Source organism: Lepidochelys kempii, chromosome 7, assembly GCF_965140285.1.
Source record: "Lepidochelys kempii isolate rLepKem1 chromosome 7, rLepKem1.hap1, whole genome shotgun sequence".
NCBI lineage: Eukaryota > Metazoa > Chordata > Testudines > Cheloniidae > Lepidochelys > Lepidochelys kempii.
The window spans coordinates 63,520,435-63,543,701 of NC_136386.1; the positions used below are offsets into that span (position 1 = coordinate 63,520,435).

The window sequence follows — 23,267 nt, forward strand, 5'->3', positions numbered from 1 at the left end:
GTAGTCCAGTATTTCCTTTGCCTTCCCAACTCACTGCCGTGGAACGTCTCTTAGGAATTAAATAATGCCCATCAAGCTTGAGACCTCTAGTTCTTCACATGGAGATGGTAGAGAAATTCAGAGACCACTGCACATGTGGGAGTCAAAAATGTCAGCTGCCATGTTATTTCCTGATCTCTTCAAGGAACTAACTGAGATGGGAACTCCTGGTATGCACTTAAAACGTGTGTGTAAAATAGGTGCTCATTTGTGGGTTACAAGCTAATAATTTTTATTAAAAGCGATGTAGTTTAATTTTGGGTTGGGTGGCTATAGGGCCAGAATTGAGGGTCAAATGCTATCAGTGCTGAATAGAAATAAAATTTTTGTTCTCTAGGTGCCCGAATAATGTATTTTTATTGTGAAAGTACAGTAAACAAGTAAAAGCAACAGTATTGATGCTATGCTTCTGCACGCTCAGCTGTATTGGGTGGGGGTAGGTGTGTGTTAATCATCTTCACCATCTGCATTAAGCAAATCCAAGATAAAACATCCTGGAAATTCAGTCATGTCTGTAAATGCACTTCCAATAGGGATATTCAGCTATTCTTTCATCTGTTTTAACACCATTAAACCTCTCTTATGCAAGGAAATACTTTTTAATCAAAGCTGTTGTAATTTTTGCAGGGTGAGTCTACACTGCCAGATGGGAGCATACCTTCTAGCTTGGTCAGATGGATACGTGTTAACTCTGCTTGAGCTAGCAAGCAATGTGGATGTTGTAGCATGGGGAGCAGCTCGGGTTAGCCACCTGAGTACAAACCCTCCCAAGCCCCTGAATCCAAACTCAGGTGGCTAGCCCATGCCACCACCCATGCCACAATGTCCACAGTGTTGTTTTTCGCACGTTAGCTTGAACAGAGCTAGCATGTGTCTATTTACCCAGGCTGGGATGCATGCTCCAAGCTGCAATGTAGCCATACCCTTAGTGGCTCCAGTCCATTTATCAATGTTGATCGCTAAGGCTAAAATTTTGTCACACACATTTTTAGTAACAGTAATGTACAGGTCACAGGCAATAAAGAAAAATTAACAGAATCCCATGATCTGTCCCTGACTTTTACTAGAAATATTCCTGACAAAATGGGGAGGTGGGTTCAGCACCCACTGCTGCTGGAACTTCAGCATCACCCTCTGCTGTGTTGAGTGGGAGCTCTGAGTCCTCTCCTCTCCTCTCCCCGCCCCCCCGGGGCTGAGCAGCTCTGGGAGGTCCCCACGGCATCAGGGAACTCCAGGGGGGTTCCCCGCCACCTGCAGCAAGTGGCAGCTCTGTGGTCCCCTGCTGCCCCTGGGGGCTGGGCTGCTGCAGGGTTTCCCTGCCATGGCTGGGCAGCTGTGGGGGATTCCCCCCACCGCGTCTAGGCAGGCAGGGGGACCCTGCAGTGTGGGGGCTAGGAGCTGTAGTCCTGGGGCAGAAAATGTCATGGAGGTCAATGGAAGTCATCCTTCTTGTTTGCTCGCTTATGCTGACAGGACCCTTGATTTTTCATTTCTAACAGAACTCAAATTCACGTACATAGAGTTTGTTTTGGTGCATGGTATTTTGACGTTTTATGATTTTTTTATTTTTCTGGCCAGCGTGCCTTACTTACCTTAAATAAGGCTGAATTTACTGACAATGTTAAGTTTACTGATATGTCACAGCTGTTTGATATGGTATCATTTGAGAAGCTAAGGGCCAAAGTCTTACTAAAATAACTTTAAAAAATGCTGCTGTTCTTCCTCCCCTTTGCCATTAAACAAAGTCCATGCTCGCCATTTTCCCCTATTAATATTTGTCCAGAATAAATTTAATTCAAAAGCACAAAATAAAAATTCCCACATGGAACAAGAAAAGAATTCATCATCTGAGTTCTGCATGATCTGCCACCTTAAAATATGTTTTAAGATCCCAGATAATTCTTTTTAAAGGAAAGATGAAACAAAAAAACAGTCTTTGTGTTATTAGTAACATCTTCTAACATTGATACTGACAAAATCTAACTTACTTTTCACTGTTTCTACCATTTTGTTCGTTTTCTGAACTTCACTCAGTTTGCACAGTGAAACAACAATCTGTCTCATCAACGTGTGCTGAAGTAGTGAATATTTAAATTAAAATGATCCTTTCTTCCCCTGTAGCCCTTTCCTGTTTTACTGAGAGTAAAATACAGAGAGAGAACATTTTTATTAATAAGTTTTGTGAAAAAAAATTATTCTCAACTTTGAGCTTGAACTTCTGCTAGCAGTAAATATTTATATTATGGTAGAATGCAAAAGTATAAAGTGTCCTGGCATTAGTACTTCGAGAGTGAGCACAAAGATTTTTTTTCCTTGGTGTTCAATAAGGTGCAGATTGGACGGAAGAGAATTTTAGGTTATGCGCGGAGTGATTATGGGACACGCTTTTTAAAAATCAAGTTTAACACTGGTTGAATAGTTAAAAACTACTATAAAAGGATGTGGATGTCACTGCTAAACAAGTTACTTAACACTGTACTGTAAATTCTAAGGTTTATTCTTTTAGGTATGGTAACAAAAGACCAAAACCATTTCTAGTGGAAATGTCTAATGCATTAATGTCATAAATGTTCTCTCAATGTGTATATATAGAAGGAGAACAATGGGATGCAATGTACTGTAGACTCCAGGAAAATTTGCTTAACATCTGGGAATAAGCAATCTTGAAAGTACTAGTTTCAGGGCTCTACTTTATGTAATATCTCAACTGTTTTGTTCACCTATTGGTTGCTCTCAGATCTGCCTGCCTCTTTGTCATTCATTTTCCTTGAGTATATTGTATTTTATTGATAAGTTCCTTCATAAGAGGGTGCAAAAGAAACTAGGTAGCCATGGAGTGAGGCAAAATATCGACCTGGATCAAAAAGTGGCTAAGAGATGGGGGGTGGGAATAAGAATAAATGACCAGTCTTCATCATGGCAAAAGATTAACAATGAGGTGCCTCAATATTCAGAATTACACCCTGTGTTTAATACATTTACTGATGGTATGAACAGGGGGTGGACTGCAAGGTAGAAAAATTTGCAGATGGCAAAGTTATTTAGATTAGTTAAGCCCAGAGAAGACTCTAAAAAACTTCAGACGGACTTAACCACGCTAGATGAATGGGCAGCACAGTGGCAGATGAAACTCAATGTTGACTGAAGTAATGCACAGTGGATGGAAAATGTGAACTGCTCTTGCATCTTACAGGGTTCTAAAATCACTGTATTAACTCACATAATGGCCTTTGACATCACAGTGTGTAGCTCTATGAAGAGTTCTGCTCAATGTGCAGCTGTGGTCAAAAAATGGAGCAAGATCTTAGGATGCATAAGCCCTGGGATAGAGAATAATATAGAAAATATACTTTTATGGAAATCAATGGTGCAGCCTCATCTAGAATGCTCTACTTAGTACTGGTCACCCTATCTCTAAAAGGTTATTGCGGAAGTAGAGGTGGTTCAGTGAAGGATGATGAAAGTGATTAGAGGCATAGGAAAACTCATATGGATGGAGATTGAAAAGACTGGGATTGTTTATTTTAGAAAAGAGATAAATAAGAGGGGACATGACAAAAGTATATAAAAATGAACGGTCTGAAGGTATACTGGGAGTTTCTGTTCTCTCTCACATCACAAGAGCAAGAGGACATTCAACAAAACTGAAAGGTAGAAAATTCAATGCTGCGAACAGGAAATACCTTTTCACACCCTGCACAATAAGACTGTGGAACTCCATGACCCAGGATGTTTTGAGACTAACAATTTAGTAAATTAAAAGTAGAATTGGATGTTTATCTGGATAACCAGCATATCCACAGTTTAATACAAATAAAGCATTATTGAAGGGGTAAACCCCACACTTGAGAGGTTAAATCTATCTATAACTATTAGGGATTAGGATGAGACCTTCATGGGGGCAGTTTATACAGTCTCTGCCTACTGTAAGGGTTCCTGCATCTTGCTCTGAGGCATCTGGTGCACTGACGACTGTCCGAGACATGATACTGGATTTGATGGACCATGGGGCTGAACCAGTACGGCAATTCCTGTGTGTTCAAGAGCTACGAATACAAATAAGGGTTTTGGCCCAGTAAGATTAGGATGGGATCATATCAAGATGCAAAGAGAGATCTGTATTTAAGGGAATTCTTAGTATACGTCTCTGAATACACCTTGGAACCAACGAATATTGAGATGTTTTGGAGTAGAGAGAAATGTAATCCATTTCGTTTTTTTCTGGGTCTTTCTTCATGCTACTTCCCAAGGCAGCTGTTAATGCCCATCTCAGCTGAGGTAGTATGCTCCATCTTCCTGCCAAGAGAGAAAGCATGATTAGAAGGGGACTGCAGAGGAGGGCTGGGGCAAATTCAGAACTAAGTTAAAATGTTTGGACCTAGAAGGAAAGGCTCAGCATAGGAGTGTCTGGTGGTGCCTCCAAATAGGGCAAAAATTAAAAATATATGAAAGCAAACCAACCATCTATTAGTGATTTTAATTGTTAGTATCCTGAATCTATTTAACTATATATTTATATATATATTTAACATGAATTCTACTTGCAATGGTGTTGTACCTGTGAGGCTGTTTCATAAAGGCACTATGTTTTTTATATAACATTTTGTCCCTTTAGAAATTATCATGACGTGTGTCAGGAGCTTTCACACTGAAAAAAATATGTCACATTAGCTTCCAAGTTTCTGATTGTCTAAATAACACAGTAACTCAACATACAGCTGTCTGGCATTTTGACAGTACAATAACCCATAATTCTTTCTGCCACTCAACGCTTCAAGGTTAGCATTTTGTAGTTTGCTCTCAAGGAGTATTCATTTAAATTTTCAAGAGGCAAAGAGTTGAACGCTGTCTTATATCTCTTTTGATTTATTTTGTATTTACTTTTCTAGTGTGTTGCATTTTTTTTCTCCTGCTATATACTTTTCTTTTTAACCTGCAACTTTTGAGCAGCTAAAAATGTTTGTCTACCTCTCAACTTTTTGGACCTCTGAAGGCCCCAAGTATTAACAGCATACCTTGCCGTAGCAAGGGGTATATCATAGACACCTGGAAGCTTCACCTGTATTTATAGGCTGTGGTGGTAACAGCATAGGAATAGATATAATGAATTATTGAACAGCTCACAGCAAAAGTTAAGGTTAGCCAGTTGCCTTTGGGAAAAGTTGATGTCCATCTAATTTTAAGTTGGACAAAATGTTGGGAAATTCAACATTCCACCCTTGAATGAAGATCTTTCAGAAGAGGTAACTCTAATCTTACCTTAGTTTTAATCTTCTTGGCTTTGAAACACTTGCTTAACCTTAGGCCTATGTGAAATCCTATACTTCCATGTCTCAAGAGGCACTCCTATTGACTTCAGTTGATACTGGATCAGGCCCTTATTGCTCAATGAATAATTAATTTTTTTTATTACTAATGGGAAATTCTGTACATGTCCAAGTTTGTTTTATGGACTTTCCAGAGAGATCAGAATGCTGTATTCTTTAGTCCTTAGCAAGAGAAATCTGACCATTCTTCTTTCACAGCAGAATAAGTGGAAAAATTGTATGTACATAATGTTAGGTCCACATTTTAAGTAGAATTAATATTGTAAATTTTGGTGCAAATTAAAGATTAAGGGCCAGATTCTATCCTCAGATACACATTCTGGGCTTGCATTGAAGTCATATGCATATCCAAGAAAAGAACCTGGACCGTGTCTGATTGGCTTTCACTATGGTCAGGGGAAACCCAGAAAGCTTTTGAATTTTGTGAAATGTTGATACTGCTCCGAAACAAACCATATGGGGGGAATATCCTGCCCCCTTTGAAGTCGATAGGAGTTTGCCATCGCCTTCACTGGAGTAGGATTTGAACCCGGGTCATTCTCCTCCCTCCCCCAATTTCACTGTGTTCTTGATATATTACAGTTAAATATAAGTGGACGTAGGGCCAAGCATTGAGATGTGCTAACAGCTTCTTGTATGGTCCAAGGTTTGAAAGCCATCTGCATGTAGCAGGATCAGGGCCATCATTAATAGCAGAGACTTTTTTAAACAGTAACACTTTTTCCACTTAAAGCCCAATCCTGCAAGCCAAGCCATCTCTGCATGGAATTCCCATAGGCTCCAGCTGACTCAGTGTGTGTTCAGTGAAACAAGAAGCTGCAAAATATAACTTTTTTCTGTATCTCTTGAAATCCTTTTACTATTAATTAAGCATGACAACACCTCTGTGAAGTAGGCATATTTTATAAATGTGCAAACTGAGGCATAGCAACAGAGTGACTTTCCAACGGTCATACAGGAAATCTGGGGCAGAACCAGAAAAAAAATATGCATCTCTCAGTACCCCAGTCCCGTGACTTGCTCACAAGGCTATCCTTGCACATTTATGGTCAGAAGAGATTAATGTATTCAAAAATACAACTTTTGTATATGGAAAATGTATGAGATCTAGTGCAATTATATGTAATTTAGAATATATTTTTCCAAGCACTTATTACTACGTATAAATAAATTTCTTTTGGTCAAAGCAGATATGCATGAAGCAGCTTCTTGATTATATTAATTTACTTGTGCTTTCAAGGAATTTAATGTAATTCAGCCTTTTAAGGCATAGGAAATTGATGTATTCTTCTAGAATCTTAAAAAAAAAAAAAAAAAAATTGAAAGGTCAAACTAACTCTGTTGGCCACCAGAATTGACATCAGCATACCTGGACTAGCAAAGCCAATAAACAATGTTACACTCCAGACAAGGGACCATTTTAAAATGGGAGGTTTTTTTAAACGTAGTATGTACACACACGCGCGCACACACACGCCCCATTGCTACCAAGTCTGTCCTTAACACACCAAAACCCTTTTGGGACCATCTCTTGCTCCTCAGACCCGTCTCCCCTTTGTCCTTTTCAGCAGCACAGTCCTTAATGGGACAGGGTAAAGGTAAATGTAATGCTAGCATTTCCGTATGAATGCTACAATACAGAGTTAAATCCCTCTATAATGCAATTTGAATATTTTCACAAACTGCTCACAAGTTTCAGGAAAATTAAACACCCTAATACCTGCTACATTTGGTGAGGCATTTTATAGTTCATTTTGGAATGTTTCTCAAAATGCAGTATTAGAAATTTAATTAGGTATAGTCTACATCTGCTGGCATGAACAAATTAATACATACTGTTGCACACTCTTGTCTGGTAACATCTCTTAACACCTCTAAGGGTTAGAGACCTAGGGGACAATCTGTGAACTTAATAAATCTTTTATGGCCACTTGTCTTTGACTCTTGCTTTGTTTCTCACTCTTCCTTGGTCTTTTCTTTCTTTGTATTCTCAGATCTGCTTATGGTTCTCTTTTTTTCCTGCTGTTCTCTGGGATAAGGCTTGAGTGTCTTAAAAATGCTGTGTTCCTTTCCCAGTGAATGTCTTTCTTTTTTCCCTTTTTCTTCCTTTTTCATGCAGAATACTAATTCTTAGACCCACCTCTCTACACCCTGCTGATGTAGGAGATTCCTTAGTAATTTTGCCCTCTTTAAACTCGAACTTAATTATGGCTAGAAAATTTCAAATATTTGAGTTTTCCGCCATAATGTTGTGTTGTAGCTAACACATTCCTTCCACTTTTGGTTATCTTACAAGAAACAATTTGTCTACCACCTCTTAAAAATTTGCATGGAAGAAAATTTTCTATTACATCAATATGATTTTAGCAGGGGGCAGAGAGGAGGAGGAGAGTTGGGTTTTTTTCTGTTGTCAATGGGATCCTTGTCTTTAAACTTTAACTATTTTTGTTTCAGTTTCTGTTCAGGTGAGTAGTAGCATCTTCAAAATGATACAAATGAGGCATGTATTCAGCTCACCTAGAAAAACCACTTACCCAGCAATATGTCCTCATAGTTTTGGTTTCTGATACATTTTAGATATGTGGAACAAAACTTCCTAGTATTCTCACTCTAAGGCTACATTTTAGTATATTTTATGGACCTGTAGCATCTTGTCTTGGAAAATCTCTTACAAAAGCAATGAATTAGTATTTGTAATGTACTTGGCTACCAAAAATAGGCTTTCAGCTATTGGAGCAAAGGGCTAAAAAGGAAAGGAAAAGACCAAGGACTTCAGATCAATTTATTTTTTGTATCCTACAATAAATAGAATTGTCTGGCTTTGACTGATTAAGGAAAAAAAATACCCAAGATTTGTAACAAAGTAAACCTTCAAATGTATCTCTGTAGTCACTATCTCCAAGTAATAGAATACAGGATTTCTTCTCTAACTCTGTTCCATCAGGAATATGCACTGCTTAGGTATTCATTTCAGTGGCATTGACAATACTGACAATATAATTGACCTAAAAAGTTCTGGATTTCCTGTTAATGCACTTTAGAAATGTACATCAACTACAAAAAATCATTTCTATCTACATTTCACTTGATTTCCATTTTCAAGAAAGAGGTTTCATCATTATTATTCTATTTGAATAGCACTGATATCTTGAGAGATGGAAGGAGACTTCTATTGTATGCAGGAGTACTTTATTTCGATATTTTCTTTGTCTGATTATACATGATAAACACACATTAGTGACATTCCGTGCATGTTTTGAAGATAAATGGGATATCTCTTTAAACCATTCCTGACACTTCCTAACCTGTGGGCTTAATGGCATATTCTTTCTTTGATTCAATAATTTGTCTGTCAAAAAAGCTGTGCTGACATTCTCCTTGTTGTGGGACTGAAATGGAAAGAAATCTCTTATCTTTAAGATAATTTTTGAGAAATCGAGGTGAACATTTTAGGATAAAAAATGTTTTTAAAATGGTTTTGGTTAGAAAAAAAGATGTAAGTGTTGACATTATACCAACTGCTAGGTGGCAAGTGATGAAAGGAAAAATATTATCTAAAACTATAAGTCCCCTTGAAATAATTAGGAAATGTGTGAAATCTTAGAAATAAAGACAGTTTTTCACTGCTATACCTTGGGTAAGTATTACTCTTGTCAAATATCTAGTGAATTTTAAAATAATGGACTACAGAGGGATCTACTGCTGTCTGAGTTGATAAACCTATGTCTGCTCCGCGTTTGTGCAACAAAAATATGCATGCACGTACGAGTGTGTGAATATATGTATATACATGTGCATTTATAACTGCATATATGTCAATACGTGTGTACATGTTAGCGTTTTACTCAGGCTGGGACCATTTTATTTACAGGATGGCCTTAGTAAATGTGAGATTTGTAGCAATGAGCCTGTATTTCTGAAAGATCTTTCTTTCATGTTTCTATATTCTAACATCTTAGATTAGTCTCTGTGGAGTGGGGAAAATAACTCTCAGGCTTGGTTTACGCTCAGAAATTAGGTTGACATAGCTACGCTGGTCAGGGCTATGAAAATAACAGACTGGACTGACATAGTTACGCCAACACTTAGTGTAGACACAGCTATGTTGAGGGAAGTATGCTTCTGTTGACACAGCTAACTTCATTCAGGAAGGTGACGTTCCTACACTGACAGAAAAGCCCCTTTAATCAGTGTAGGCTGCATCTATACTGGGGGTTATGCTGGCCTAGCTGTGCCATTATTGTCTCCATAGTATTGACATGGCTTGTGATTATTACACTGGGCATGGGATCTTTGTCAAAACAAAATTAAATTCTGCACTTTTAATCTGTGGTTCAGCTAGTGCAGAAGGTTCTCCATAGTAAGAGTTCTCAATAATAGTATTATATTGCCATGCAAGCTTTTGTCCTTTTGAGAGTTTTCTCTGGTAACTTTATGAGCTAGCCATGAGTGTGTCTATTGGGTGCGCCAATTTCAGATGTTGTTTTTGAGGAGCGTGATAGAAAGTGATTCTAATGGATTTCAACTTAAAATATTATGCTTTTATCAGAGATAGTTTAGAAAAGGGCCTTCACAGCAGGACTGACTGATGGAGAGCTTTGAAGCACATGCTAAAATTTTTCTTTCTTCATTGTTTCCCCCTGAGTTTCATTTTTGCCAATGGCCACTCTTTAGCACTTTTTCAAGAGCTGGGAAAATGGGTAAGATCCCTCAGAGCTGATATCAAACCTGGATGGCTGACTAACAGGGATTGATCTTGTGCAGGGTATCTGCCTTATTTCCACTTTCCTGATTATTAGACTCATTCTCTTTACTTTACAATCCTGCAAGGCCGACCTTGTGACTGCAGCCTATAAATAATGATTTAAAGCTGAAACTCTTGGGTTCACAGTGCTCAAGAGATTTGGAGAGGTACAACACGTTTTGAGATTCATGTTATCCAGCTAAGCCCCAGAGCATAAGATGTTTTAAGACATTAACCAAACCAACAGACCTGCTGATGCAATAAACAGAACTTAGTTGCACAGTAGCAAAGGAAGAACAGACTGGTTGGGAGTCGGTGAGAGAAGAAAAGAATTGGTTGAAACAGAAGAATTAATGAGTCCATGCTTGTGAGAGATGGAATAGTCAACCTCTTGAGCTAATGGGACTCAGGCAGATCAGGACCTGGTAACAAGCTGGAAGGATGGAAAGGTCAGGATGGCTTGCAGGAAGATGCGGGAGGGAGAAATCAGAAGACTTGAATAAACTTTGCACCTGGAACTTGGGGTTTAACTGCCCTGTCATTGTATTAATTTCTAGACAAAGGAAGACCAGTTCTCTAATGATTGCCTTTCTGCCTGTGGTTGGCCTTTCTAAGCATAAAGATGCCCTTTCTGAGTTAGGTTACGCTCCCTACAGAGTTGAGTTAATGGCAAGGCCCAGGGCTCTCAACATGCTCATTGGTGTAGTAGGTGGCGTCATACAGTATTGAAATATATCAGTAGCTCATCGAATATATGATGATGCATGTTTAGACATAATGAAATCTCAGTGGCCAGCTCCGTAGTCCATTAACCCACTAGCACTGCTCTCTGATTTACAGGTTCCTACTTCAAGGTTGTGTTTGTGCATCAAGGATGTGGTGTGTTATATCCCATTCACCATGAGCCCTTTTGTTGTACTATATGAAGTAAAAATAACAGAAGGCTAAGTGTGGGTCTGCTCACCTGTTGAGGACTCTCTTCAAAAGGGTGGGGATCATTTTGTTCGTTGTCTCCCAACAGGGATATAATGTCAAAATGTTGGTTTCATTATGGATTTTCTTTTGGTCAATTCTAAAACTATTCCCGGTCATCCAGTCAAGCAGAGTAGAGCACTCCAGACCTGGAAGTGTGTTTGTGTGCGCTGATGTGGTTGCTATAATTTTTCCTTTCCACCTTACTGGAAGAATGGGAGCTTTCTGATGTGCAGTAACTGGGAGAAGGGTAGCAAGTACTTTTTTTTTTAAATTATTCTTTGTATTTGACAGTGGTGAGCCCTGTACATCTGGGCTTAAAATCTGGGCCTGTGTGTGACTGTGACCGTCATTAACTAAATCAAGACTCAAGATGTTATACCTTAAACCTGCATCTCATGGTTAGCAGAAAAATACACTGCAAATTGATACTTGCCTGGGAAATTTCTTGAAAATAAAATATCAATTTAGTTTAGCGATCAGTTAAAATGTAAGCTTATCTTCTTGAATCCAAACCAGAACTGGTGTATAGTTACCATTAGTATGAAATATTAGCAGTCCATGTATTATTGTGTTCTGGAATCAAATGAAAGATGTTGATCTGATTCACTATTAAATCTTAAACTCTTATTACCACAGTGTTAACAGATTCAGCTGACATTAAATGGACGGTGTCAAGTTGCCTGACTTGCCTTGACACTAACCAGGTTATGAAGCATCCAAGTAAAATGATTATTCATAGATTCCTCCCTGCCCCCCAAAAATGAACAAAATCCCACAATAAATAAAGCAAAAGCTCTCAATCCCTTTCACAGACTTATAAATATTTAATAATCATCTGTCTACAGCCAATCTAGAAAAAAATCTTTAAATAGACTCTCTTAAAGGCCAAAACCTGAATTTTAAATTCAGGAATTTGTAATATGGAATACAAGTTAGTATGACTTTTTTCTTGATGTGAGTATAATTTTCATTTTTTGAGGTGGGGTAATACTTTTAAAATGCCATGTTATTTTAAAATGCAGCCTAGTGTGATCAGAGATTCATTTTTAAAGAAACAAAAGGTGGCCAGATTAGGTAGGAATATCCTTAACCACTTGATTTCTGAATGAAGTTATATCTTAGAAGATGTGTATATTAATGCATATATATATATATAGTGACACAATCTTTAAAGATTTTGATGGGTTTGCTGGAACTGTATTTAATTCCCCCCCTTCCTTTCTTTTTGGTCTCATCATTGAAGCCACCTGATTCAACTGTCCCCTTGGATGTACCTCTTGTATCTCACGCTAGCCAATTTCGACAGTCTAAGTGCTCAAATTGAGCCATTTTGTTCTCTGTAAAATAAACCCAGGCCCATTATGCGTGATTTTTCATTCACACGCCCCTCCCCTTCTCTTCATTTTCTCCCTCTCCTTTTCTACAGCTCTGTGAATGTAGAGTGGCAACATTGTGAGGACCAGTGTTTTCACTCCAGGCATGTCAACTTCAATCTGCTGCGATTTGGTGTGAAATCTGTGCCATGGTGTGGGGCAAAAAGGTCAAACCCCCCATAATTGATGTTGCTTATTCATCTGCTTCCCGTGTATTTTTCTCTCCACACACTGGCCTTTGTTTGGATAAATTGTTTGAAGATTTACTGTAGTTCTTAAAGCCTGAGAAGCGGCTCCTGCTGCACAACTTCAATGTCCCCGCTAGGCAGGAGGCTCAGCCGGGATGACACATAATGGCATTTAGACAGAAAGATCTTTTTCCCAAGACAAAACGTAGAGGACATCTTCTAGCGTAACAATTAAGGCAATTTTCAGACTAATTTTCTATAGAATCGCTTTGTACAGCCCCCTTGTACACTGGTATGAAATATGTTAATTGCTATTAAAGCCTGAAATGTTATTCTAAAGAATTTATAGACTTAAGCAAGTGTGTGTGTGAGGGGAGAGCTTTTAATCTGTGTCATGGTTTGAATTCCACATTGACACTTTTCAGATTATTGTAAAAAACCCAATGATGATAAAGAGTCTGAATATAGTAAATTATTCTGTGTTGGGTCATTAACCTCTGTTTTGCTTACGGCAGCAAATTCACTTCATTTAAACCAAATACCATTTTGAACTATTTGGGTGTTTGAGGTCTTACTGCAACTCTGAAAATCAATTTTTAGTAAGTGGCAGAATTTAAATATAAAACATTTTTTTTTAAATGGACATCTGTATCTCTGTGGCAGTAGTCCTGAAAAGGGTGCACAATTTACTCTGCGAAAAGGAATCTTTACAAATGAGAGAGAAGGCTTGCTTCTGTGATAGAAGAAGAAAAGAACATGTGCTGTCACCTAGTAATCCTCTCTGTAGATTGAATAAAATAGTTTGAAATCATTGTTTTGATTTTCCATTGACTGAAGGCTAGAGTAGCTTTATTGGTTAAGCTGTTAAATCTGCTGCAGTTTAAACACTTTTTTCCTCGTGGACCCTTGTTTCAATTGACCTTGAAATACATTAACTCATATTTTTGAAGAAAATTTCCTTTGCATCAGGCTCCTGAAGATGTCTTTAACATTAAATAAATATACTTTTCTGTTATTACGTAGTAGTTCTTAAATTTTTAAAAGGCTAACGTCTGCATGCAATCAGTGAGCATTTCTCATATGTATCTAAGAGAGCCTGCATCATCGTACCAGCGATTCACAAAGGAAACTATGCACAACTGACTTGCATAGTGAGGTTGTGGGTGGCACCAAGAACAGTTTTACTTGTAGAATGCATGAGTGGAACACCACCCCCTGCTTTCTTGCCTACAACGTGGTTAGATGCTAAGATGGTAACGCACTAAAGAATCGTTACCTTATCGAGAATAATGGATTAAAGAAAATCCTCTTGCAATTTAAAGTAACAGACAATAAAATTCAGATAACCAAAGTGATGCAGAATGCCCATTACTTTGGAGCTAGAGCAGGTTTGTAGTAGTGCATCCACACGTACCGCTCATACAGTCATTTTGGTTATATTCCTCCCTGGTGTCTCCATTCATGCACTAAAAATACAGCAAATATTTTTTTTCAAACCCAAAGAATGCAATCAAAATATTTGTGTTAATATCTCACTTTTTAAGCACATTCTTATTATGCTACTATCATAATGAGTTTCGATAAAGAAAGCATGCAATCATTCTTTTATTTTAGTCAGTACATGCATTTTAGTACAGTCTGTGAAATTTTTTTGTGGATTTGGTGTTCCTATTATGTCTTGTTTCAGCCTTGATTAGCTCATGTTGGGTTTTTTTTAATGTAAAAAGACACTTTCTTTTATATGACAACTTTCTGGACTAAAATGATATTATTCAATACAGCTGTGTATCACTTTTAAAGAGGACACGTGGGCAATTTTATTGGAGAAATGTGGCTCAATAACTGAACATTCATTTTCCTTTGATCCCTTTTAAGCAACTAACATGCACTTTCATGGATGTATTGAATTATACCTGAACAGGATAACAAAAATGCAAACACCATTTGGAAAACTGAGTGGAATGAGCAATGCTATTGTATTTCACACAGCTTCACAAATATTAGTTGCTGGATGACCATATAAAAGTTGATACACATAAAATAAAATAACAATATGAAGAATATTTCTACCATAGGTTTCCTTGACAAATGGAAGAGTTATAATACCCCAATCATGTTTGCAAACAATACTTAAAAATATTGCATCACCAAAATTAGCTTTCCTTAAGACCCATAACTATTTTACTACACTTAGTTGATGTCCCTTTCACTGGTCAAAGAGTTAAATTTATTCACATTGCACTTGCTGCCAAATATAGAATATAACCTTGCAGTGTAAGGCTAACCTTTCGTCTCCCTACTCCATTTAGAAGTCGTTGAAAGGCCTTAAAAATATAGCACCAATGGGAAAGGCATACTACACTGTAAAGGGTAAAGAGGCAGAATTTGAATTTATTCAGGAATTTTTTATTTAAATAGTAACTCTAATACAGAGGCAGCTTCTTCATCTCTTAAACTTCCTGTGGCTTGCTAAAGTGGAGCCCCTCTTCGAATGGACTAGGGCAGGTTTTTCAGCCTGGCTCTCTCTATACTAAACCTATTCAGGTTTTGTCATGGGGAGGTTGGAGCATTAGGAGAATAAAGAAACAAAGTACCATGTGGTTGGCAGATTGGGGACCTGTGTGAAGCAACTTAGCCAGACAACTGCAAAGCTGGCTCAACAGCAGAGTGTATAGAGTGGGGCTGTGGAATAGATATCTGCCATGTACTACTTTTCTTCATTGTTATCTCTCTGGCCCCACATCCCGGCCTGCCACCCTAGATCCCCATAGTTAGGAGCTGCCCAATGATCTATGTGCAGAGTGAAGCTGGATAGCATTGGCAAAAGGAATCAGGTGGTGGATATTGACACAGTTACGGTTTCCTTATACACATTAAATAGTTATCAGAAGGAAAGGGAACAACTTTTTATCTCTGCTTAATGTTAACATTTCAAAAAGTGCCCTATATCTGTGTTGTGGTGAAGATGTGAAGTTTTGAATTTTGGTGACAGGTTCTTTAGCTCTTTTAGTTTAATTTCTTTTTCTTTTCTTTTCTTTTTTTAAGTTCCTGCCTATTTTATTCCAAGCTATGCCTTAGAAAATGCATTTGTCCTCTGAACAGATAATGTAGGAAATGTGGAGACTAAATTCAATCACTGAACAGTGGAAGTGCTGCTTTAAATGAAAAGCTCATCATAACCTTAACCATGGAGTCATTCCTGATGCCACCATAATATTAGTCCAAACAAGCTCCAGTTCAACTCTGTGGAAATAATCCCAGTGACTTCATTGGAAGTTGGATCAATGCCTGAATGAGAGATTACTTGCATGGTTGTGTCAGTGTCTAACATATATTGCCAAGTTGCTTGGGTGTTATTTAAATAGCTAGACATGTATATCACACATTGTTTGAGGGGAGGAAGGTTGTGTTTGTTTCAGTAAAGTGTGAATGTAGTGTTTGTGAAAGGTGCCAGATTGGCAGAGAGGAGTTGATCCTCCAGGGCTATCTGCAGAACAGATACAAGAACAGGCATCAGAAGTAATGGCTTCCCTACTTTGGCTTACCAGCCTACCTTAGCCCTATCCCTGGAGGGTTCACTGCTGTCAGTGGGAGGTTGGTTTGGTCCCTGGCTTCTCATCCGAAACTAAAGACAAAAGTGCCAGTGATGGTGCATTTTTATTATGTGGTTACCAAATCACTGAGAGCTGGATTGAGACCATAAAACTTATTTCACATTGGCCATCAAACAGCCTTCATAGGGTAGCAGCTCACAGCAGCTGGGCTGAATGTAAACTGAGTACCAAGGGTCTCTAATTTCTGTCAGCCCCCTGAGACCTAAACTATGTAGCTCGTCCACTTGTTATCATATTAAGCTGGTAGTAAACAACCTGAATGCAGATTCTTGCAAAATGATTTTTTTTCCTTCTGGACTTTCCATTTTATGTTCAAGTTAAACTTATAAAGTGCTGATGCAGAAAGTATATGAACAGTGAAAAAGTCTCTTGAATGAAATTTTGCATGTCTGGTCATGATTATATTGATTGTATTGGATCAGTCTTAGCTGTTGCACTCCCCCTACCAGCCCCCAATTTATTTAAGCAGGGTGAAGGTCACCTATGGATAGTTATTTTTTTCTCTTTTAAAATCTCATCCCGAATGGGTTTGTAAATACTCAATCCTGACTTCAGCTTGCATTGCATTGTCATCAGTTATGACAAACTGCTGCCTCTTCCCTCCACTCTTCATCTTTTCCCTGTCAAAATGCACCCTTTGGCAGAATATTTTTCAAGGGATAAATGTGAGTCAGAGACGCAGTTGAAGTATTTTTTCATAATCTCAAGAATTCTTCTCTCCCTCTTGTTTATAATTACTTCTTAGAAACTCAAACTGAAATCAGTTTCTTTACTCCCCCTTCCAATATATGTACACATTGGATTGTGATTGCAGGGTTTCTTTGACTAGTGTGGAGAAAGTAAATAAGGAAGTGTTATTTACTCCTATAATACAAGGAGTAGGGGCCACCAAATGAAATTAATAGGCAGCAGGTTTAAAATGAACAAAAGGAAGTATTTTTTCACACAATGCATAGTCAACCTGTGGAACTCCTTGCCAGAGGTTGTTGTGAAGGCCAAGACTATAACAGGGTTCAAAAATAATTCATGGAGGATAAGTCCATTAATGGCTATTAGCCAGGATGGGCAGGGATGGTGTCCCTAGCCTCCGTTTGCCAGAAGCTGGGAATGGGTGACAGGGGATGGATCACTTGATTATTACCTTTATTATAATAATAATAATTATTATTATTATTACCTATTCTGTTCATTCCCTCTGGGGTACGTGGCATTGGCCACTATCAGAAGAAAGGATACTGGGCTAGATGGACCTTTGGTCTGACCCATTATGGCCGTTCTTATGTTTTGAGAGTTATTGAAACAATGATGAAACATCACAAAGCAGGGAAACATCACATGTAAAGGTTTTACATGATTTATTGCAAGCAAATAAAAAGAAATTGATAAATGTGGGGTCTGCTGATCTGGACTGATATCTCTTTGTCAGAAAGTTCTACCTTCCCCTAATATATTTCAAATGGCCAGCTGCTCATGATCCATGCATTCCATAGTTGATGAATAATGAGCCCCTAGGGTCGCAACAACTGTTTACGGTCTGGTGAGAGCTACCCTCAAAGACCACATGAAGATGGTGACTTTCTTTGATATCCCTGTTCTCTGTTGACCTGAGAATTGCAGCTTGCTCTGGCTTCCAAAAAAAAGAAAAGAAAAGAAAAAGAAAACTGGGCTAGTATGTAAGGTTTTGCCTACATAAATTGTGATCACCAGTAAGAATTTCATTTTGCTTGTTTGTAAAGGCCTCAGTGATTAAGTAATCAAAGTGAGATTTAATGTGCAGTTTTTCTAAAATATTACATGTGGAACTCAGTTTTCTCCTACCATTGCTAAATCTATATCTGATTTACACAATGTTGTCAACTCATGTCATATTGAGTTATGTAATATTTGGTGCTTTTCTTAGAGCCCTAAGCGCTTAGATTCATTTGATCATGTGAGAATCTCAGCTGTCATTTTCCTTTTAAAAAAAAAAGGGGGGGATTTTCTAGTCCGATAATTGTGCAGAAAAACTTGCAAATGTGAACCTATAAAGACTCAAACATAAGACAAATAAAAAGAATCCCAAAGATATTACTTTGAAATTCTCATAATTTTTATGTCAGTCTCATGATTTTTGAACACTTGGTGTTGTCATGGACACGGAGGTCAGGATTTCACAATTCAAAAACCCCTTTTATTCCCAAACCCTACCCCAAGGACAGTTCTGGCTCCATAAAGGGAGATGTGCCAGAGACTCTTTGAAATTCAGTAGGAACTTAGCCACTGGTATTGATTTTACATGGAAAATATTCAGATACTATGGTGGTTGGGTGACCGAATAAAATCCTAAAATAATCGTTCACAATATTATTTACAGTAGAGCCTCAGAATTATGAACACTAGAGTTACAAACACACCTCATTTGGAACTGGCAGTACACAATCAGGCAACAGCAGAGACCCCCCCCAAAAAAAAAACCAACAACCCCAAACAAATACAGTATAGTATATAGTGCTCAACATAAACTATTAAAAATGTAAAGGGAAAGTTTAAAAAAAAATTGACAAGCTAAGGAAACTGTTTCTATGCTTGTTTAATTTAAATTAGATGGTTAAAAGCAACATTTTTCTTCTGCATAATAAAGTTTCAAAGCTGTATTAAGCCAATGTTCAGTTGTAAACTTTTGAAAGAACAACCATAATGTTCTGTTTGGAGTTACAAGCAACCTCCATTCCTGAGATGTTCATAACTCTGAGGTTCTACTGTATATCAAATCAGTTTACTGTCACCTCTGCAACAGGGATGCCAAACACAATTCCAGTAGATAGCAAGGACCTGTCCTCTTTCACGTTTACTTCCACAATGTACCTAAGGTTCCACCTTCTTACATATTAAAATTCTACTCTATAAATTGTTCCCACAGGGCAGCCCAAACTAATGCAACAATGCCCAACTTTTATTTCTTTTACTCGTTGCAAGTTGAGGAGATTAACTATATTAGGCCTATTTGTATAGAGGTTTTCTGAGTCCATTGCTTGGGTTTTGTTGCCTCATCTAGCAGTGTACATTTAATACAAATCATTGGGACAAGAGAATTATTTGAAAGGGTTGTGTTATGAAGTATCCTTTTGCTCCTCCCTGTGAGCTTGCACATATGAAAGGCTTAACCTAGCTTTAGAAGGTTTGTTTCGTGTGCATGCATAATAGAGGAGAATGGTCTCGTGGTTAAATTAGGGAACAAGGATACTAGTTAATATTTTATGCTTGGTTCTTTCCATATGGCCAAAATGTGTCTGATGAAACTTACGGTACTTCACAGTGGTGTAATATGGCTTAGGTGAATAAAGTTGGTAGTGCTTTTAAATATAAAGAAATTGCTACTGTAGTCAAATAGTTGTTGGAAGGAAAGTAAAAGAATAGAAAGGATGAGGAAGATATTGATTGACTTTCCTCTACTGTTAATTCAAAAACTTTCTAACTTCAGGTTAGAAATTCTGTTATACTCTCTGGGTTCGTTTCTCTTCTTGATATGCACAGGCAACTCCGATTAGTGCCAGCAGGAGTTTTGCGCTGGCATCACAAGAGGAGAATAGACTCCTGTGCCTATAATGATAAGTTAGATAGCCTCTTGTTGGCTGTGTGTGTGATTCCTGATCTATTGTGCCAGAGATACTACAGCATGAGAGAGAGCTGCTGTCATTTTTCAGTAGAAAGTGAGGACTTTAAGAGCTAGAGAACTGTCCTCTTTTCTGAATAGCACTTTTGCTGCATGAAGTGTAATTTATTTTTATCACAGCAGGCACAAAGCTTCCAGGTTTTCATAAAGAAAAATGATCCGTATAGGGTCCATGTCGATGGAGCAATCATTTGAAAACCTATAAGTTCAAAACATAAACCTTTCTCAATGCAAAGTATTGTTTCTTTTTGTTACAGCTTTTTATTTTTTAAAGTTGGGTCTTCAATAATACTCCAGACACCCCATAAAACACTGTTTTGTTCACAGTAATATTTTAGTCAGCTATCAATCTACCTTATAATAGTGCATGGTGCTTAATTACAGTGTCAGAAACTTTTGCAGAGAGGGCTTTCATATCCTTTGAATTACCTTCAAGGAGATTTCTTCACCTTTTTTTAACTCAGTTGCAAATATGAGTCAATAGCAAAGTTGAAATTTTTATCAGAAAAGAAGTCTGTACCTTCTCAGACACACAAACACACAAAAAGAATGCAAACAAATAGGACCATATTATTAGTTCTACAACTTGTCAGTTTGATTAGTGAAGCAGTTGCCTCTGTCACTTCTGAGAGAACACTGCCTCATTAAATGATGTCCATTCTTAAATGAAGAAACCCTGCATTGTGTCTTTTTAGTGCGTAATTGGACTGTCTTCGGAATACAAGCAGAGGCACTTGTTTCTGAATATACGCCCTGTACCTCAACAGGTCAGAGAGATAGTAAAAACCTGTTGTTTGGCTTTGTCTCGGGGAATAATGGAGTCACTAATCCACTTGATCTCTCCGAGTCAGATAAAGAAGAAAGTGAGCGATGCATACATTTCAAAGATGGAAGGCACTTGTAAAAGCAATTTCTTTGGAGAGGAAAAAAACTAGAGCAAAGGCTGTTGGAAACCTTTTAATTAGTACTAATTACCTCAGCAGAAAACGTTGGAGGCTTGAAAGGATTTGTGTCAGCAAGTGAAAGATCAAAGATTGCGGCGCTTGCATTTTAATCTGTTGGCTATAAAAACGAATAAGGGGGTGGTAATGGGGCCCAGGAGAATGACAACCCAGGTGGTTGAGGCCTTAATCCCTTCTTTACTGCTAACGCCTGAAGCCTAGTTCCAATTACATAATAAGATGATTTAATTTTTGCTTTAATTTTAACAAAAATTAAGGTTTTTTTTTACCCTTCAGTAATGACAAGATGAAGTTTTCAACTATAAAATGCTTCTCCATTTATTTCTTTTAATGTTTTAAACCCAAACCTTTATTACCAAATTTTATAGCAAGGTCCAGAATGACTGTATAAAAGGCCATGAGACAGCAAAAGTGCTTTGATGTGGTCTGTGGAAGGGGGAGTGGTTTAATATAGGCCATTGGGGCACCTATGTTGTAGACATCTATTGAGTCTCATTGATCATTCACTGTGACAGTTACTGAAGAATTTGGTAACATGATGAGTGAGACCTGCAGTGCGTGCAGTCCAGAAATATGATTGCCCCAGGAACAAACTTCCTCTGTGTACGCAGTGTGAGCTCAGGGCCAGTGCGTTCTCAGAATAAGCCACTGCAACCCACTCACCAGATGGGGGAATTTAATGTCTTGGAATCCTCAGGCACCTTCTTATAGCATGAGCTAAAAATTTCACCAGCTGAAGGGGGGGAAGTCTTGAACTGATGTCCCAGTTGGTTTATAATTCAATACATGCACTCATATGTTCTCTACCAGTTAGTCAAAAGCTGGGGGGGGAAGAAGTGGGGAGGAGCTTTGGCTGTTGTTGTTTTGCACCAGAGACAACTGGTTATTTACACTCTGAAAGGGTTCCAAGATGATAGGTAGCCAGTCACCTCTTTGTGTGCGGAGGTAATCAGTTTGAAAACCTGGGGAAAATGGTAACACAGTCAAGGTCATTATTTTAGACATTTACATAATTGAATGAACATGACAAACATGGCTTGAAGTAAACTACTTTGAATTAGGTACCTAACTAAAGAGAAGTTCAGTTAATTGATGTCTGAAAGGTAAGTCTCTTAAATTTAAATGTATACAAAATTCCATTAACAGTAGTTGCTATAGTTTACAATGACTTAGCATCATCCTGAATTAACCTATTTCCTGTTGTTCACCCCTGCCCTCCATGTTTTTCAGTGTGTATATTCTGATTGTCATTATTCTGACCTTGTTGAAAATCTCATTCTGTTCTGAATCTAATACTCCTTGGTTTATTGTTTCTCCTTTGGGCACTTCTGGTCTCTTATGAGGCCCTGTACTTTTTGTGATGGGAGGTGAGACTTAATGAATACTGGACCACAAGTTCAGAAAGCTGAATTTCATCACACAATATATAGGGATCTATACCTTCTTCAGTACTTTTTCCTAAACTGTGAAAGGGATTTTCCCTTTCATGATATGAGGGATCATACTACATCAGTCATCCATCACCTTCCTTAGACATGGAAAGTGATGGCTCAATTACAACCTGAAACTTTTTACATTGTGGTGCAGAGGAGTAACACTAGATCGCCTTGTTGATCCACCACACAGCCCTGCTCCTGCAAGTGACTGTCACAGGCATTAGAGACTATTCATCTTGCAAGATCTGGCCCACAATTTTCCACAATTTTAAAGTGGAAATGAAGGTGTTTACTTAAATAATGATGGAGCGATGTTTCATTTTGTTGTTTTGGTGATGCATGTAAATACATGTAGTGGAATAACAACTGGTATTGTGTTCATGACACCTGTGCTTATTTCTACTTTCTCCTCCTCCCCTTCCCTATTACAAAAAGCATGTAGAGTGGCATGTCTTTTAAAGGTGCATCTAGTAGAGTATAATCAATAGAATTGTGGTTGGTATGTTCAAAGAACCACATAGATGGTGTATTCCTGCTATATACCATATGCGTAGGCATTCATGCGTAGGCGTTGGCCAAATCATATCAATTAGTGATTAAGAAACAAACAAATTAGATCCTCTAATCTATCCTTCCTCCACTGTAGGATTGTTTGCTACAGGGTTTTTTTCTCCAGTGTTTTGTCCAGTCCAATTTTAAATATACTGCTGATTAATAATGGAATGTTAACATGCTGTCAAGAGGACAGCATCTAACATTCTCTGTGATGTGCTTATTCCTTTCAAATGGCGTCGGAACTAGAGGAGACACATCTGTTGTCAATCATGTATGTTCCTGGGAAACTTCAGTGATTCACATGGCAGAGAGTGACACTTTGTGCCATTCTGGGGGCTTCATTCTAGAATTTTATTTTGACTAACTGTACTCACTATTAAGCACTTGCTGCTTCTGACACTG

The 23,267-nt window shown here is 38.1% G+C and overlaps 1 protein-coding gene across 1 annotated transcript in view; it reads left to right on the forward strand.

The window, feature by feature from the left end:
- The first annotated feature begins 64 nt into the window (after positions 1-64).
- The window catches only part of LRMDA (leucine rich melanocyte differentiation associated), a 464,379-nt gene continuing 441,176 nt past the window's right edge, over positions 65-23,267 (forward strand). Inside the window, exons 1-2 of the mRNA XM_078853926.1 lie at positions 65-209; positions 20,608-20,775. Of these exons, the coding sequence (XP_078710052.1) occupies positions 65-209; positions 20,608-20,775 (313 nt within the window). The remainder of the gene's footprint in view (positions 210-20,607; positions 20,776-23,267) is intronic.